This window comes from Mustelus asterias, chromosome 10 (assembly GCF_964213995.1).
Source record: "Mustelus asterias chromosome 10, sMusAst1.hap1.1, whole genome shotgun sequence".
In the NCBI taxonomy this organism is placed as follows: Eukaryota; Metazoa; Chordata; class Chondrichthyes; order Carcharhiniformes; family Triakidae; genus Mustelus; species Mustelus asterias.
In genome coordinates, this window is record NC_135810.1 from 10,210,361 (window position 1) to 10,228,556 (window position 18,196).

Sequence of the window (18,196 nt, forward strand, 5' to 3'; positions counted from 1 at the left end):
ACAATTATATTTTTTTCTTGAAATTTATATATACACACATATCAGAACTCAATGCAGCAGAAACAGTGTAGGAGTGAGCTCATGCAGTGGCAGTGCACGGGTGATTTTATATAATAATCACAGCTTCACATTATTGGCTTAAACAAAAAACATGGACAATAAGGGAGTCAAACTGTAAGTACAAAGTTTAATATATGATGCTGCCAAAGGCCCACTTGTTGTGTTTATCAAAGCATAAAACAGGCAAACAGGCACAGAAGTGAAGTAAATCTGAAGTGTAGGAATAGTAATTATAAGCCTCATTGATGTTCCAGAAGGCAAGTGCATAGGGCAATCCATACAGTCATAAACACATGCTAGGTTCACTCCTTACCCATGGTGGATTAGCTACTCTCAGTTTGAGTGGATGGGTTTAAAATCAATAACAGAAACCACTCACTGGAGATGAGACCAAATAAAACAGCCAGGATGGCCCTTCCTGATAGACTCAGGGGAGATGGTGGTGTGATGGTAATGTCACCGGACTTGTGATCCAGAGGCCCAGGCTAATGTTCTGGGGACAAGGATTCAAATCCCATCTATTGCTGTTAACAATTCTGGAATGATAGGGCAAGATTCTCTGGCCTCCCAGCCGGGTGTTTCCCGCCGGCGGGAGGTGGCGCATTGTTTGCTCGTGACGGGATTATCTGGTCCCGCTGCTGTCAATTGGAATTCCCATTGACATCACCCCATGATGGTGGGAAACCCATGGGTGGGGGTGTGCCGCTAGCAAGACCGGAGAATCCCGCCGACGTGAACGGCCAGAGAATTCCGGCCATAGTCTCAGTAATGGTGAGCATGATAACTCTCATCAATTGTTGGGCAAACCCATCTGGGAGGAAGTCCTGACTCGGTCTGGCCTACAGGTGACTCCAAATTCACAGCAATGCAGTTCACTCTGAACAGCCCTCTGAAATGGTCTGGCAAGCTGTGCAGTTCAGGGACAATTAAAGATGGACAATACACACTGGCCTGTCCAGGGATGCCAACACCCCATGACAGAAAATAGAAATTTAAGTTTTCTTGGAAACGGTGCCTGCTTGCAGCAAACACATACAAAAAATTTCAAAGAGTAACGAAGGAAAGATTGTTTGCCAGTGGCTGGAGGGTCAGTAAACAGGATGAAGATTTAAGATGATTGATAAAAGGGTCATTTTTTTAAGTAAGAAGTCTCACAACACCAGGTTCAAGTCCAACAGGTTTATTTGGTCGCAAAAGCCACTACCAAATAAACCAGTTGGACTTTAACCTGGTGTTGTGAGACTTCTTACTTGTTTACCCAGTCCAACGCCGGCATCTCCACATTTTTTTAAAGCAGCAAGTTATGATTTATTGACCAAAAAAGGTCCTGGAAGAAAATTTAATCGTAACTTTCAAAAAGGAATTTGATAAATACTAAATAGCAGTGTAATTAAAGAACAGTGGATAACACTGAGCTAAATGGATAGCTCCTTCAAAGAAACAGCACAGGGCAGGATGGGCTGCATGGTATCTTGTTCAATGATTTTGAGGTTCCCTGAAGAGCAACAAGTTAAGAGATGGAAAAGAATTTCCAGCACTGATCACTAGCCAGGGAATCCTGCCAGAAACTGGGCATTTATGGATGTCCGTAAGGAACAGAATCAGGCTGTGTGTGATGCCTTCCGTTGCTAAATAGCCTGACGGCATTCCCTACTTAATTTAGGCTCACACATCAAGAGGAACTACTTGAGAGGTGTATTGGGGAGTTGTTGGCTCATCCAGGATTGTAATCTAGCAAGGGAATCAACGCCTTCAGGGTAGAAGGAAGGGAAATAACATTGGAATCAGGATTTTGAAATTATCTAGAAATCACTAAATGACTAACTCTCTGCTTATTAATTTTGTCTGTCACTGGACAGAAATTTCACAAATTAATTTAAATAAATATGTTTAAGTAAATATCTACAGCTCAGACAAAACAAATGAGAAAAAAATAGCAAAAGTTAACTATTTATATTGGGTGAAATGATAACGCCAGGGCACAGTTCTATGATCTCTTATGATCCATTTGGAACTTAAACAATTCCAAGGCATGCAAAAATGACTAATCTGGCCAGAGGAACCCCAGGAACAATATCTGAGAGGTGCGGAGCTGTAGTCCTGAAGATTCAGCCAACAGTCCAAAATCATTATCATAGAAATCGCAGTGGGAAATTTCACGATGATGAGTCACATGTGTAGTGGAGTGTATTACCTGAATGATAAGGCTGAATGCATATGATCTGCCCGGTCCATGAATGATAATTTAGTTATTTTTCACCAACTGGGTGGTGAACATGGAGCAGATGCTTTCTCTGGTGGGGCATTCTAGGACAAGAGGTCATAGTCTTAGGATAAGGGGTAGCAAATTTAAAATAGAGTTGAGGAGAAACCACTTCTCCCAAAGGGTTGTGAACCTGTAGAATTTGCTACCCCAAAGATGCTGAGACAGTGAGTAAATTTAAGGAGGAGTTAGACAGATTTTTAATTGGTAATGGGTTGAAGGGTTATGGGGAGAAGGCAGGAAAATGGGGATGAGGAGCGTATCAGTCATGATCGAATAGCGGAGCGGACTCGATGAGCTGAATGGCCTAACTCTGCTTCTATACCTTATGAACTTATGAATGGGTGGGCAGCATGGTGTCACAGTGGTTAGCACTGCTGCCTCACAATGCCAGGTACCCAGGTTTCAAATTCCCAGCTTGGGTCACTATCTGTGCGGAGTCTGTACGTTCTCCCCGTGTCTGCGTGGGTTTCCTCTGAGTGCTCCGGTTTCCTCCCACCATCCAAAAGATGCGTTGGTTAGGTGCATCGGCCATGATAAATTCTTCCTCAGTGTACCCGACCAGGCACTGGAGAGTAGCGACTCAGGGATTTTCACAGTAAGTTCACTGCAATGTTAATGTAAGCCTACTTGTGACTTATAAATAAACTTTATTCTTTACTTTACTTTATCCTTGGGGTGTCAATACAACATCTGAAGGACAACACCTCCAGCAGTGTATCAATCCCTCAGTACTTTACTCATCTCGATTTTGTGCTCAAGTCTTCGGAGTGGGACTTGAACCCATGACCTCTGACTTATAGGGTGAGTAGTGGTATCCAATACTGGTAATACTGCTTTTGACCATATCATACTCACAGGGCCTCAAAATTAATTCACTGTGCAAAGCAATTAACTCGCCTAGGTGCCTTCATCAATGTGAGTGATTTAAGAATAACAATGAATAAGAAGATTTCCAAAGTTATCTCAATTTTACCAAAGAGGTCAGGCGTAGGAAATTAAACATAATGACCACTTCAAGAGGGCTTTTCTAAAGGTTCTGTAAAGAAGATGAAGGAAGAGTGAAATAAGAAGAAATATCCCACCATCATGAGGTTCCAATAAGTTGATTGTTTAATATTATACACCTTGCTTATACTTTAAGTGTGGGCGTAATGGCAACTCTCGAGGGAATATGACATGGCATATTAGTACCAAAAATTCAAACTCAGTCTTTCTTGTCTAAAGTTGCTGATTCAACATATCTATACACAGTTATCACAGAGAGACGCAGTGGAAAATGACATGTGTGCTTTCGATGTTTGGTTACAGAAGCCTCATTTGGAATGTATACTGGACAATTCTTCATACAAATAACATTTTTCCTTAGTGGTGGAGGCCATTCCGTGTCCAAATTCCAAACATTTTATCTTCACTGCGGTGAACAAATCCATTAAATTCAAATACTGACTTGGCAGTTTACTCGTTAAGTGCTTGGATGCATTGGGCAGCGTAGCAATCCTAAAGTCTCAATTTCAATATGTCAATGGGGTCAGGATATTTTTTCCCCTTAAAAAAAGGACTTGTCTTGAATTTCTTCTTGGTTTGGTTTTGTGCTGATTGCTAAGTTGTCGAGGAGGATTGAGGTCGACCATTGAATGTTTTGGATTCTTTTTAAGTTCGCCTGGCTTGTTTCAGTTGCCATGTTGATCAATCACGGACATTTCTTCGTAGGAAACAGGTGTGCGGTTGATGCCTGCGTATAGTCTCCAATGATTGCTAACTAGAATCAGTGAGGAAAAAGTATGTAAGGTTATCAGTCCAAAGCAATAGAAGGGAGAGCTTCACGCAATGACTGCAGGCTTCACATTTTGACAACGACAACACAGGCCCCGGCTCTTCCGATGTTCAGGGAGGCTGCCTGTTGGCGGAGAAACCAAAGTCAGTACATTCACTTTGAGGAAACTGGAAATATAGTTCATACCTAATATTCTCTCTAAAATTTCTTTGTTGTGCACTGTTCCTTCTCTTTAAGATTGCTGCGTGACTGCAAACTGTTTGTATATAGTGGCTTGATATGCGTCCAATTAAGTGTACCTTGTCCAAATTGAAGTAAACAGTTGGGCTAGAATTCTCAGGCCGTTCACACCGGCGGGATTCTCCAGACCCGCCAGCTGCGCACCCCAACCCGCGCATGGGGTGACGCCAATGGGAATTCCCATTGACAGGGGCGGCGCGGTGAGACAGTGGTTAGCACTGTTGCCTCACAGCGCCAGGGACCCGGATTCAATTCCGGCCTCAGGTGACTGTCTGCGTGGAGTTTGCACGTTCTCCCCAAATCTGGCTGAGTTTCTTCCAGATGCTCCAGTTTCCTCCCAAAGTCCAAAGATGTGCAGGTTAAGTGGATTGGCCATGCTAATTTGCCACCTAGTGTCAAGGGGATTGGGAGGGTGGATGTGTGGGGTTACGGGAACAGGGCCTGGGTGAGATTGTTGTCGGTGCAGACTTGATGGGCCGAGTGGCCTCCTTCTGCACTGTAGATTCTATGATTCTATGACCAGAGAATCCCACTGTTAGCAAACAACGTGCCACCTCCCCTTGCCAGGGAAACACACAGCTGGGAAGGCAGAGAATCTCGCCCCAGGTCATTCATAGTAATTAGACACTGCTGGTTCAAAGCAAAACAAAGACTTAATGTCCGGAAGTTACTGTTGGCACAAAAAAGCAGATGATTACGGCTTTACCCATGGCTTTAACTCTTAAAAATTTAAAATGCAAAATCTGCATTAAAACGACACATACAGAGATACCTTGGAACGATGTTAAGAATACATCCTCCATTATGATGAACATTGATTTTGAGAATAACACATTTTATGGAAACAAAGACTTATTCGACTCTTCAGATATTCAAATATCGGCAGGAAACCTGCAGGGTGGCACGATAGCACAGTGGTTAGCACTGCTGCCTCACAGGGACCTGGGTTCGACTCCCAGCTTAGGTCACTGTCTGGAGTTTGCACGTTCTCCCCCTGTCTGCGTGGGTTTCCTCCGGTGCTCCAGTTTCCTCCTACAGTCCAAAGATGTGCGGGTAAGGTTGATTGGCCATGCTGAATTGACTGTAGTGTCAGCGGGATTAACAGGGTAATTGTGTGGGATTGCGGGAATGGGGCCTGGGTGGGATTGTGGTTGGTACAGACTCAATGGGCTGAATGGCCTCTTTCTCTACTGTAGGGATTCTATAATTTTTTGTGTCTGCTATTTTAACAGCAGTATTTAGCTGTTTATTCTACATGTGTTAAAGTGATGGGAAAATTAACTTCAAAATATATGAAGAGGTTCTCATTGAAAAGTGCAAGTTTAACATTTAAGTGCCAATATTTTGAAAGCACATATCAAGACATTACTGACTGGCGTTGAGTACAACTGAAACCAGTGAAGGTTGGTTTCTCTCTGCCTGAAGCACTAATGTTCTATAGACCGCAATCAAAGAAGGTGCATTCGGTCCGGTTGCATACACCTCTCCAAGTTTGGTATACACTCTATGCTCGATTTAGTCATGTCACCAAATCGCATTTAAAATATAGTTATCAGCACTAGGATGATAGATTAAAAAATACAATTTCCTTCTCAGCATTCCTCTCATTTGTCGTTCGTTAGTCTCACCCACTTTTGCACTACTCAGGGAATGGATGCCAGCTAATCATAGAACCATAGAACCCCTGCAGTGCAGAAGACAGCCATTCAGCCCATTGAGTCTGCACCGACTCTCCAACAGAGCATCCCACCCACTTATTCCTACACATCCTGGGGCACTAAGGGACAATTTATCATGGCCAATCCACCTGACCCGCACATCTTTGGACTGTGGGAGGAAACCGGAGCACCTGGAGGAAACCCACATTGACATGGGGAAAACTTGCAAACTCCACACAGAGAATCACCCAAGGCTGCAATCGAACCCGGGTCCCTGGCACTGTGAGGCAACAGCGCTAACCACTGTGCCACCGTGCCAATAGGAAGAGGCCTTCAACAGTAGGCCTCCCTTAGGAATCTCATGCATTTTCCTTGGGGTGAGGTGGTGGGATTAGGGAGAGGCGGGTGGAAATGAAGTGCTTCTGTCTAGGGCAGTCACAAGCAACATAATTGTATTCAAAATGAAATAGGAATAATGCCTTCGACTTCATTTTCCTCCCATTGTTCAGGGCAGGCAACTGGCTGGGATGTGCAGAAGGTGTTTTTTTCTATTTCATGGCATGTGTATGTTGCTGGCAAGGCCAGCAGTTATTACCCATCCCTCTTTACCTTTGAACTGAATGGCTTTCTAGGCCATTTGGTAGTGTGGATGAACAGAGGGATCTGGGTGTCCGTGTGCATAGATCCCTGAAAGTTGGCACCCAGGTTGATAGAGTTGTTAAGAAGGCGTACGGTGTGCTAGCTTTTATTGGCAGAGGGATTGAGTTTCGGAGCCAGGAGGTCATGCTGCAACTGTACAAAACTCTGGTGCGGCCGCATTTGGAGTATTGCGTACTGTTCTGGTCGTCGCATTATAGGAAAGATGTGGAAGCGTTGGAAAGGGTGCAGAGGAGATTTACCAGGATGTTGCCTGGTATGGTGGGAAAATCATATGAGGAAAAGTTGAGGGGCTTGAGGTTGTTTTCGTTAGAGAGAAGAAGGTTAAGAGGTGACTTAATAAAGGCATACAAGATGATTAGATAGGGTGGGTAGTGAGAGCCTTTTTCCTCAGATGGTGATGGCTAGCACGAGGGGACATAGCTTTAAATTGAGGGGTGAGAGATATAGGACAGATGTTAGAGGTAGGTTCTTTACTCAGAGAGTAGTAAGTAGTAAGTAGAATGCCCTGCCTGCAGCAGTAGTGGACTCGTCAACATTAAGAGCATTCAAATGGTTATTGGATAAACATATGGATGATATTGGAATAGTGTAGATTAGAGGGGCTTTAGATTGGTTCCACTGGTCGGCGCAACATCGAGGGCCGAAGGGCCTGTACTGCGCTGTAATGTTCTATGTTCTATGTTCTATTTCAGAGGGTGGTTAAGAGTTAACCATATCACTGTGGATCTGGGATCACATATAGGCCAGACCAGATAAGAATGGCAGATTTCCTTCCCTGAGGGACATTAGTGCAACCAGACAGGTTTCTTCAAAAAAATTATGATAGTTGTCAAAGTCACCATTATGGAGACTCCCTTTCAATTCCAGCTTCCTTTCTGGTGGGAATTGAATTCCTGTGCTCAGAGATCCTGGGCCTCTGGATTACTAGCCAGTGACATTAAACTGCAGATAAAATGTAAAATAGAAAAGATAAAATATGTTCAATCTTCCATTTAGCTCCACTCAAATTCTCAGTGTCAATGGGTTGAAAGAATTAAAGAATGCAAGTATAGTATTGGTCTCCTTATTTAAGCAAAGATGTAAATGCATTCGGAGCAGTTCAGAGAATGTTTACAAGACCAACACCAGGAATGGGCAGATTGTCTTATCAGGAAAGGTTGGAGAGGTTAGGTTGTATCTACTAGAGTTCAGAAGAATAGAATAGAATAGAATCCCGACAGTGCAGAAGGAGACTATTCTCATTTATATGGCATTTTCCAAAGTTAGAGTTTTAACAACACCAGGTTAAAGTCCAACAGGTTTATTTGGTAGCAAATACCATAAGCTTTCGGAGCTCTGCTCCTTCGTCAGAGATCTGACGAAGGAGCAGCACTCCAAAAGCTTATGGTATTTGCTACCAAATAAACCTGTTGGACTTTAACCTGGTGTTGTTAAAACTCTTACTGTGTTCACTCCAGTCCAACGCCAGCATCTCCACATCATGACTTTCCAAAGTTGGCATTGGTCTAAAAGTGCAATTGTTTTGAAATTAGAACGTTACAGCATAAATGTCAAAAACGTTTCATCCTTCTCCTGGTGCACTGGGCGGCACAGTGCACAGTGGTTAGCACTGCTGCCTTGCAACGCCAGGGATCCAGGTTCAATCCTGACCTCGGATCACTGTCTGTGTGGAGTTTGTACATTCTTCTCGTGTCTGTGTGGGTTCCCTTTGGGTGCTCTGGTTTTCTCCCACAGTCCAAAGATAAAATTTATTTCTTAGTGTCACAAGTAGGCTCACATTAACACTGCAATGAAGTTACTGTGAAAATCCCCTAGTCGCCACACTCCGGCGCCTGTTTGGGTACACTGAGGGAGAATTTAGCATGGCCAATGCACCCTAACCAGCACGTCTTTCGGACTGTGAGAGGAAACCAGAGTACCTGGAGGAAACCCACTCAGACATGGGGGAGGGGGGCTTGCAAACTCCACACAGTGACCCAAGCCGGGAATCGAACTCAGTCTCTGGTGCCATGAGGCAACAGTGCTAACCACTGTGCCACCATGTTACCCTATCAAGATGTGCAAATTAGGTTGATTGGCCATGTTAAAATTGCCTCTTAGTGTCAGGGGGACTCACAATTTAAATACGTAGGGTTACGGGGATAGAGCCTGTGTGGGATTGATGTTGGTGCAGGCTGGATGGGTTGAATGGTCTCCTTCTGCAATGTAGGGATTCTATTCTATACTGTCATTTTTGCATGGAAATTTGCTGATGAGGCTGAGGGAATTGACACTGAGATACCAAGCACTCCGAGGTCAGATGTAGAACAATTAGAAGCAGAGTCATGTTTGCCCAGATGCTAATTAAGAACAGTAACCCTTGCGCACCAAGGTGACATTTCCCTTTCCTGACTCCAACCGTTCTATCGATTGCGGAATGACATTTCCAATTACTGCTGAATTAAGGGCAATATTCTGGTTCTGCTGGGCAAAGGTTTGAGGGTTTGAACTGAGGCATTTAATAATTAAAAGTGGCAGCGTGCAAATAAATAGTAGCAATAGATAGTTAGATACTCTATCCAGAACAAGGTAACATATCAGATTATCTCCTTTCAGAAGCTGATCAACGCTAGTTTAAATACATTAGGGTTAAAAAAAGTCAGCACCTGTGAAGATGTGTCCATAAAATAATGACCTCATTATCCTTGACTGAATAATCTTGAATATCCTTGACTTCAACTAAAGTGGAACAAATGGCTGCTTTTGATTAAGGACTAATTGAGAGCGATGGCTTTAAATAAATAAGCAAACATTGTCACCTACTTTCTGGAAATAAAAATATCTGGGGCAAGCCACATCAACATTAAAAATGATTGCAGGGAGTCACAGCAATATACTCTGCTATCTTGTTGTTGGGATACACATTTTGATCTTAAGTTTCAGTCGGAAGCAAAACTTTGAGAATAGAGATCGTAGAATGCCTACAGTGCAGAAGGAGGCCATTTGGACCATCGACCCTGCACTGATCACAATCCCACTCAGGCCTTATCCCTGCTGTTTGAGCCTCCAGGTTCTGTTCAGCAAAGGAGACACGAGTTTTGCTTCTTCATAAACCACCTTTCTTTCTTTGATCCAACTCTGCATACAATTCACCATGTGGAGATGCCGGCGTTGGACTGGGGTGAACACAGTAAGAAGTCTCACAACACCAGGTTAAAGTCCAACAGGTTTATTTGGTAGCAAATACCATACTCCATCTGACGAAGGAGCAGTGCTCCGAAAGCTTATGGTATTTGCTACCAAATAAACCTGTTGACCTACAATTCACCACCCAGTGCCACCTGTAGCCCCTTTATATATCAGTGACTTCTATTGAATAATTGACATCAAATTAGGTCTTAATCGGAAGGTCTGTTAACCCATTCCTAACATGTAACCACACGGATTTACCCTGCTGATCTCCCTGACACGAAGGGGCAATTTAACATGGCCAATCCATCTAACCCGCATACCTTTGGACTGTGGGAGGAAATTGGATCACCCGGAGGAAATCCATGCAGACATGCGGAGAATGTGCAAACTCCACTTAGTCGCCCAAGGCCGGAATTGAACCCAGTGCTGTGAGGCAGCAGTGCTAACCACTGTGCCACCATGCTGCACAATTTGACTAGTGTGAAGGGATCTATACTTTTGGCATACATCACTGTGCCTTCATTGTCACTGGGTCAAAGTCCAAGGAAACCATACAAGACAACACTGTGTGAGTGGCTTCATAACACCAACTGCAGTGATTCAAGAAGAGGGCCCACCCTCACCACCTCAAAATAGGAGGAGCAATGGATAACAGCCTCATTAACAATGTCCACACCACAAGAATTATCTTTGAAAAATAAGACGTCTCGTTCTCAAACTCCTAACCGCACTAAAACTTGCCATAGTCTCATTAATTTCTAATTGTGATTTTCTTCCAATATCATGTAAATGTAAGCATGTAAATACTGTTAATGGGTAGCGGTCTCTGTGGATATAGCCAACTTTTCCTCACTTTTGTTGTTAGGCTTTTTTTTCAACTCTAAAACAATAATAAAAGCAGCTGTTTAATTTGAAGCATCACTATTCACAATACAAATCACTGAATTTTCTCCAAAATATTGACAAAACTGAAGTATTTCGTTTTTTAAATCAACTGGCGGGAATATTCATTATTTAATTTTATCGAGTCACCGAGTTATGCAGGGGCATAGTTAAGGTACATAGGAAGTCAACATCTTTTCCCAAAGGTAGGGGAGTCTAAAACAAGAGGGTTTAAGGTGAGAGGGGAGAGATACAAAAGGGTCCAGAGGGGCAATTTTTTCACACAGAGGGTGGTGAGTGTCTGCAACAAGCCACCCGAGGTAGTAGCAGAGGCGGGTACAATCTTTGGTATAGAGGAATATGGGCCAAACACGGGCAATTGGGACTCGCCTAATGGTAAAAACTGGGTGACATGGACAAGTTGGGTCAAAGGGCCTGTTTCCATGTTGTAAACCGCGGTGACTCTATGACTCTATGAGTGGCAACATTTTCCAAACTTCTGCCATTCTGCTTCACAGAAATTTTCTGTTATGGGCAGCATGGTGGCATGGGTGGCACGGAGGCACAGTGGTTAGCACTGCTGCCTCAAAGTGTCAGGGACCCAGGTTGGATTAGGGCCTTGGGTGACTGTGTGGAGTTTGCACATCCTCTCCGTGTCTACGTGGGATCCCTCTGGGTGCTCCGGTTTCCTCTCTCAGTCCAAAGATGTGTAGGTTAGGTGGATTGGCTACGCTATATTGCCCGTGAGTCTCCCAAGATGTTTAGGTTAGGTGAAATAGCCATGATAAATGTGCAGGATTGCAGGAAAGGGCAGGGGGTGAGACTGTGGGGGATGCTCTTTCGGAGAGTCGGTGCAGACTCGATGGACCGAATGGCCTCCTTCTGCACTGTCGGGTTTCTCTGATTCCTATGTGATGCACTATCAATTACAACGCGGAGACTTCTGAGAGTGAGGGAAAACTAGTAGGCTTTTATTCACTGAGAACAGGAGCACACCCTTGTAGCTGACCTGGTCTGAACTGAGGCAAGGAGGAGGGACCATCACCTTTATACCCCACTCTGGGTGGAAAGGGAGGAGTCCCAGGTGGAAAGGGAGGAGTCTCGGGCCAGGTGCAGCATGGGTGTGTCCAGGTACATACTTGTAGTAATAGTGGTTCACCACACTATGGTTTCTCATTCATGAGTATTTACAATCTGCAAATTCCATTTATATGATTATCTAGGTCAACAATTTTACTCTCTCCCAGTCTAATTAACCATATTAAAAATACTGTACCATTTTGTTCAACATTGAATCTATCAGTGACCTGTTGTTCCATGACTTGACAGACCCTGTCATCCCCGTCTCTCCAAACCTTCTTCCTCATTTACCAAATTATGCATAGTACAGATCAACAACTAATAATCATATTTCAGAAATATTAAAATCATTGATATAAATAATGTTTCCTGCATTTAATTTTAACTTAATCCTGTTTGTACAAATATTTGTCATCTATTGATTTTCAGGACCTTATTATTGTCCAATCAGGACAATAATCAGTTTGGTGAACCTCTGCTGCACTCCCTCCATGGCAAGTAAATCATTTATTAGATATGGAGACCAAAACTGCAGACGCAACTCAGGTGTGGTTTCACTGAGGCCCTGTACAGCTACAGTAAGTTATCCTTGTTCCTGTACTCAAGTCCTTGTACAATATCATTTGTCTTCTTAATCTATTGTTCCTGACATTTGTGAAGGCATTTGAGAGAGAGCAGAAAAGATTCTCGAGAATGGTTCCTGGGATGAGGAGTTTTAGTCATGCAGATTGATTGGAAAAGTTTTTCCTGGAAAAAAGAAGGATGAGAGGGGATTTGATAAAGGTATTCAGAATCTTGAGGAGTCTGGAAAGAGTAGATATGAAGAAACTGTTCCTACTCCAGTGAAAGGATTGAGCATGAGAAGGAACAGATTTAAAGTAATTAGAAAAAGAAGCTAAAGCAATAGGTGAGAAAACTTTTTCACGCAGCGAGTGGTTGCAATCTGGAACGCACTGCCTGAGAGTGTGGTGGAGGCAAGTTTAATTGAGGCATTCGAAAAGGAATTAGGCAGTTATCTGAAAAGGAAGAACAGGCAGTTACAGGGAGAAGGCAAGAGAATGGGACAAAGTGAATTGTTCATTCAGGGTGCCGGGACAAACACGAAGGGCCGAATGGCCTCCAACTGCACTGTAACAATTGTGTGATTGGATACTAGTTTCCTTTAAGACAAAGCATATATGTGAATCATAGAATCATTGAATCCCTACAGTGCAGAAGGAGGCCATTTGGCCCATTGAGTCTGCAATGCCACCCAGGCACTATCCCCACAAGCCCATGCATTTACCCTAGCTAGTCCCCCTAACACTAAGGGGCAATTTAGCATAGCCAATCCACCTAACCCGCACATCTTTTGAATTGTGGGAGGAAACCGGAGTACCCGGAGGAAACCCACGCAGACGCAGGGAGAATGTGCAAACTCCACAGAGACAGTGACCCGAGCCAGGAATCAAACCCAGGTCCCTGGTGTTGTGAGGCAGCAGTGCTAACCACTGTGATATTCAATGTAATTTTGGAATTACTTAACAAAAGAATTGTGCGGCATAAAATAAAATGCATGTCAACCTATTTGTACCAGACACATTTCCAGGGTGGAATTTTCCTGTCCCGCTCACCGCGGGAATCGTAGTGAGCGGAGTCAGTCCATGCAAAGGTCCATTGACCTCGGACGGGAATTTCCGGGCTTGGGGCGAGCACGGCCGGAAAAGCCCATCCCCAGTCTTTAAATACTAAGTGAGGTTAATGACCTCCAATTAAATTGCGTTGAATCAAACTCAGATTTAGCGAGATTATTCAGTACTTCCCCGCACAACAAAATTGTAAAGGTAACTTCGCACTAACTAGTGACACTGAGTGCTTGTGCATCATTACATTTCACAAAATAATTAACTGTTCCATGAAAATACTCTTCAAATAATGATCGATGAATTTGTGCGTAACAAAAAAACAACACTTTGAGAAGCAAAAGGACTATTAAAGATTAACAGTATTAAAAACGGCAAGGTTTATTACCTGTGTCCATTCATTAGTTTGTGGATCATATGATTCCATCGTGTTTAGATAGGTTTGTCCATCATATCCACCAACTGCATAGAGTTTGTCTCCCAGGAGACAGACTCCAACAGCATCTCGGGGGACACTCACCGACGCTATTGTTGTCCAGGTGTCCGTCTTTGGGTCATATCTAATGTGTGAAAATGGGGTAACACGTGATCAGAAAAGTTGTTACTGTACTGTATCATTGAGCGAGTAAACAATACAAGTTCATCTTTAACCTATTTGATTATTTTAAGAATCTGTGTACAGGGATCAGTAAATCTCTTTGGACTCCAGGGGTTTTAATTTTAGCTAACAGCATTTTAAGTGGCACATTATTAAATGTTTCCTGGAAGTCCATATAAAGTACATCCATAGATATTCCCCTGCCTATTACTTTAATTAATTGTTCATTGGGACCCCAGTTACTTTCTCAAAATATGTAATTAGGATTGTTAAGCATGACCTACTCTTTACAAATCCATGTTGGCTTGCTCTAATTAGTTAAATTTTTTCTTAAGTGCTCAGTCACCCCATCCTTAATTATAGATCCTAATAACTTGGATTGTAAGGGACCATATGTACACTGATTGTGGCAAAATATGTACTGTCAAATATACAAAGATGGAGATTGTGCATAAACTGTTCTCAGTGCAGCGCTTAATCAGATTGGTTTTTTTTGTAAAGAGAAGAAAGTTCACATGGTGATATAGATTTGACAGGATTTAATGTAGGCAACAGGGGGTTGTCCACATGTGCCAGCGAAAGCCCCTGTGCCTCCTTTTGGGAGGGCCCATCACGTTAAGTGCCATTCAGGCACTTAACTGGGTAGCAGTGGGCCTTCCCCAAAATCAAGGACCCCGGGGATGGCAGTCCCACCTGCCAAGAGCTCTGTGCCAATTGGAGACCAGCAGCTCTTCATTGCTCAATAGTGCCACCAGTGAAGCAGTGGCTGTTGCCAGTATAGCACTCACCTGAGGCCCAGCATTGCTGATGGATCCAGGTAAGTGACGGCAGGAGGGGAATTGCAGTATGGGGAACAGAGGAAAGTTTAGCAAGGGGTGGGGGTTGGTTCTCAGTCCCCCTTCTCCCAGCCCGTTGCTGATTTTGGATCTATTGATTGGGCACTGAGTGCTTTGAACAAGAGACCCTCCCCTGGATGCCCATAAGCAACCACAACACAGTTTATTTTTCGGGCTTCCCACATGGTGAGTCCCTCACCCGCCACTGGGTAAATGCCAGCAGCGAAAGAATGAGGTCCTTAAATTAATTGATGACCGAAGGGTCTCAATTAATAATGGGGTGGGAAGACTGCCCACGAACCTTCCCACCATGGACCTAATCAGAGTGGAGATGGATGAGTGGCTGGGTTCCCTCCTGCCACAGTCCTGCCTGATTAAATGGCCCTGCCATCAGACCCGGTATTAGAGTGAGGCATGAAATTCCGACGACTGATATTACCCCAAACTCATCTATATTGGGCCAGAGACAGATATTGAATGGAATTACAGGGAATATTTATGTTAAAACCTGAAAAGTTATCCAGTGTAAAGACACACAAGTTGTCAAATTGCTCAGTACTAAGATAGCAGCAGAAAATTGGGGTGGGATTCTCTGCCACCCCTCCCACACCCATCACCCTCCACCACCCCCCACCCCTGCGGCATGTCTTCCCGCTGTGGAGGCAGCTCACCATTGGCCACCACCGAGATCTTCCGGTCCCACCGATGTGATTGGTGTTTTGCATTTCACATGACTCACCCATCCTGCTGCCAGGGAACCTGCCGCTGGGAGGTAGGGCAAGTGGGTCAACATCGGTGGGACCATAAGATCCCACCATCAGGAAGAGACAGATATGCACTTGGGGCGGCAGGGTGGCACGGTGGTTAGCACTGCTGCTTCACAGCGCCATGGACCCGGGTTCGATTCCCGGCTTGGGTAACTGCAGAGTTTACACTTTCTCCTGTGTCTGCATGGGTTTCCTCTGGGTGTTCTGGTTTTCTCCCACACTCCAAAGATGTGCAGGTTAGGTGGATTGGCCATGCTAAATTGCCCCTTAGTGTCAGGGGGATTCCTCCGGGTGCCCTGGTTTCCTTCCAGTCCGAAAAACGTGCTGGTTAGATGCATTGGCCATGCTAAATTCTCCCTCAGTGTACCTGAACAGGTGCCGGAGTGTGGCGACTGGGGGATTTTCACAGTAACTTCATTGCAGTGTTAATGTAAGTCTACTTGTGACTAATAAATACATAAAATAAAAGTGTTGGAAAATCCCACCAGCAGGAAGGGCTGGAAAATCCTGCCCTAGGAGTCATATTCCTTCAAGATTTGGAATTTCCCTGGATTTTCACCCTTCACAGTTTTTGTGTGAAACATTAAACATGCATTGCCACAGGAAGGAATTGCATCGTTCACCTCTCTACACAGTCTGAAAGTCGAGAACAGTGGTTCGAGGCTGGGGCATCGTGGCCTCCAACTGCATAAAGGAAGCCGTCACATGTTGCCACACCCACGCCTCCTCTCCTTTTGGACATTGGAGTGCACATACTCCATTTATTGGTATGTGGGTCATAGCACTCGATAGATTTGAGGCAAGCACTTCCATCTCTCCCTCCTACGGCATACAACCTGTCGGCAAAGTAAAAGATACTCATTAAAACAACTATTATGAAGATTGTCTGATAGCCTGTGTGTGGCGAACAGTGCTTAAAGTAGAACGACAATCATACAGTCCAGGAGGAGGTAATTTGACTCATTGTGTATGTACTGACTCTGAAACTATCAGTGCTCTTTTCAACAGCACAGCAAACTCCTCTTCAACTTTCCACTCCATAATCTTTCGACAAGCTATTGAATGTGCTTTCACCGTCCATTCAGCCAGGTCTTCCCAGATCAGAATAAATCAATATATAAACAAATTTCTTCTCAGTTTCCCACTGCATATTTGCCAATTATCTTAAATCTGTGTCATCTGGTATAATTGTATCTTTTACCTCTCTACAATGTCTGAAAGCCAAGAACAGTGGTTCGAGCTCAGGGCATCAAGACCTCCATCATGGTCTCAAACTACAAAAAGGAAACCGTCACATGTTGCTACACCCACAGCTCCTCTCCTTTAGATTAGATTTGATTTGATTTATTATTGCCACATGTATTAACATACAGTGAAAAGTATTGTTTCTTGCACGCTATACAGGCAAAGCATACCATTCATAGAGAAGGAAACAAGAGAGTGCAGAATGTAGTGTTACAGTTATAGCTAGGTTGTAGAGAAAGATCAATTTAATGTGAGATAAGTCCATTCAAAAGTCTGACAGCAGCAGGGAAGAAGCTGTTCTTGAGTCGGTTGGTACGTGACCTCAGACTTTTGTATCTTTTTCCCGAAGGAAGAAGGTGGAAGAAAGAATGTCCGGGTTGCGTGGGGTCCTTAATTATGCTGGCTGCTTTGCCGAGGCAGCGGGAAGTGTAGACAGAGTCAATGGATGGGAGGCTGGTTTGCGTGATGGATTGGGTTACATTCACGACCTTTTGTAGCTCCTTGTGGTCTTGGGCAGATCAGGAGCCTGTTTCTGCTGTCCATCAGCCAGCAGGAACAGGCTTTCTTGTTCCATCGAAACTCTCCATCATTTTGAACACCGGCTCAATCTTCCCTTTGCCTTCTTTGCTGTAAAGAGGAGAATCCTAGTTTCTCTGGTTGAAGAATTCTCTCATCCCCACAACCACACTGGTTCACCTCCTCTCCACTCTTTCCAAAGATTTGAGATCCTTCCGAAAGTGGCGTCCAAAGTTCTACACAATACGCCAAGCGAGTCCAGCAATGGACAAAAGAGAGGTTGGGTAGGCTTGGGTTGTTTCCTCTGGAGCAGAGAAGACTGAGGGACAACTTGACTGAGGTGTTAAAGATTATGAGGGGCAAGGACAGGATGGATAGGGAACAGCTGTTTCCCCTTGGTTGAGGGTCAGTTAGAAGGGGACACAAGTTAAAAGTGAGAGGTGGGAGATTTAGGGGGGATTTGAGGAAAAACAGAGGGTGGTGACGATCTGGGATGCGCTGCCTGGGAGGGTGGTGGAGGTGGGATGCTTCGCATCAGGGTGGCACAATGGTTAGCACTGCTGCCTCACAGCTCCAGGGACCCGGGTTCAATTCCCAGCTTGGGTCACTGTGTGGAGTTTGCACATTCTCCCCGTGTCTGCGTGGGTTTCCTTCGGGTGCTCCGGTTTCCTTCCACAGTCCAAAGGTGTGCGGGCTAGGTTGATTGGCCATGATAAATTGCCCCTTAGTGTCCTGGGATGTTTAAATTAGAGGGATTAGCGGGGTAAACGTGTGCGGTTGTGGGGATAGGGCTGGGGTGGGATTGTTGTCAGTGCAGACTC

General features: G+C 44.3%; 1 protein-coding gene across 1 annotated transcript in view; it reads right to left on the reverse strand.

Moving 5' to 3' along the window:
- Positions 1-4,166: 4,166 nt before the first annotated feature.
- Positions 4,167-18,196, reverse strand: part of LOC144499986 (kelch-like protein 1) — a 247,975-nt gene continuing 233,945 nt past the window's right edge. The window contains exons 11-13 of the mRNA XM_078222723.1: positions 16,238-16,450; positions 13,802-13,973; positions 4,167-4,223 (exon numbers count right to left, since the gene is read on the reverse strand). Of these exons, the coding sequence (XP_078078849.1) occupies positions 4,167-4,223; positions 13,802-13,973; positions 16,238-16,450 (442 nt within the window). The remainder of the gene's footprint in view (positions 4,224-13,801; positions 13,974-16,237; positions 16,451-18,196) is intronic.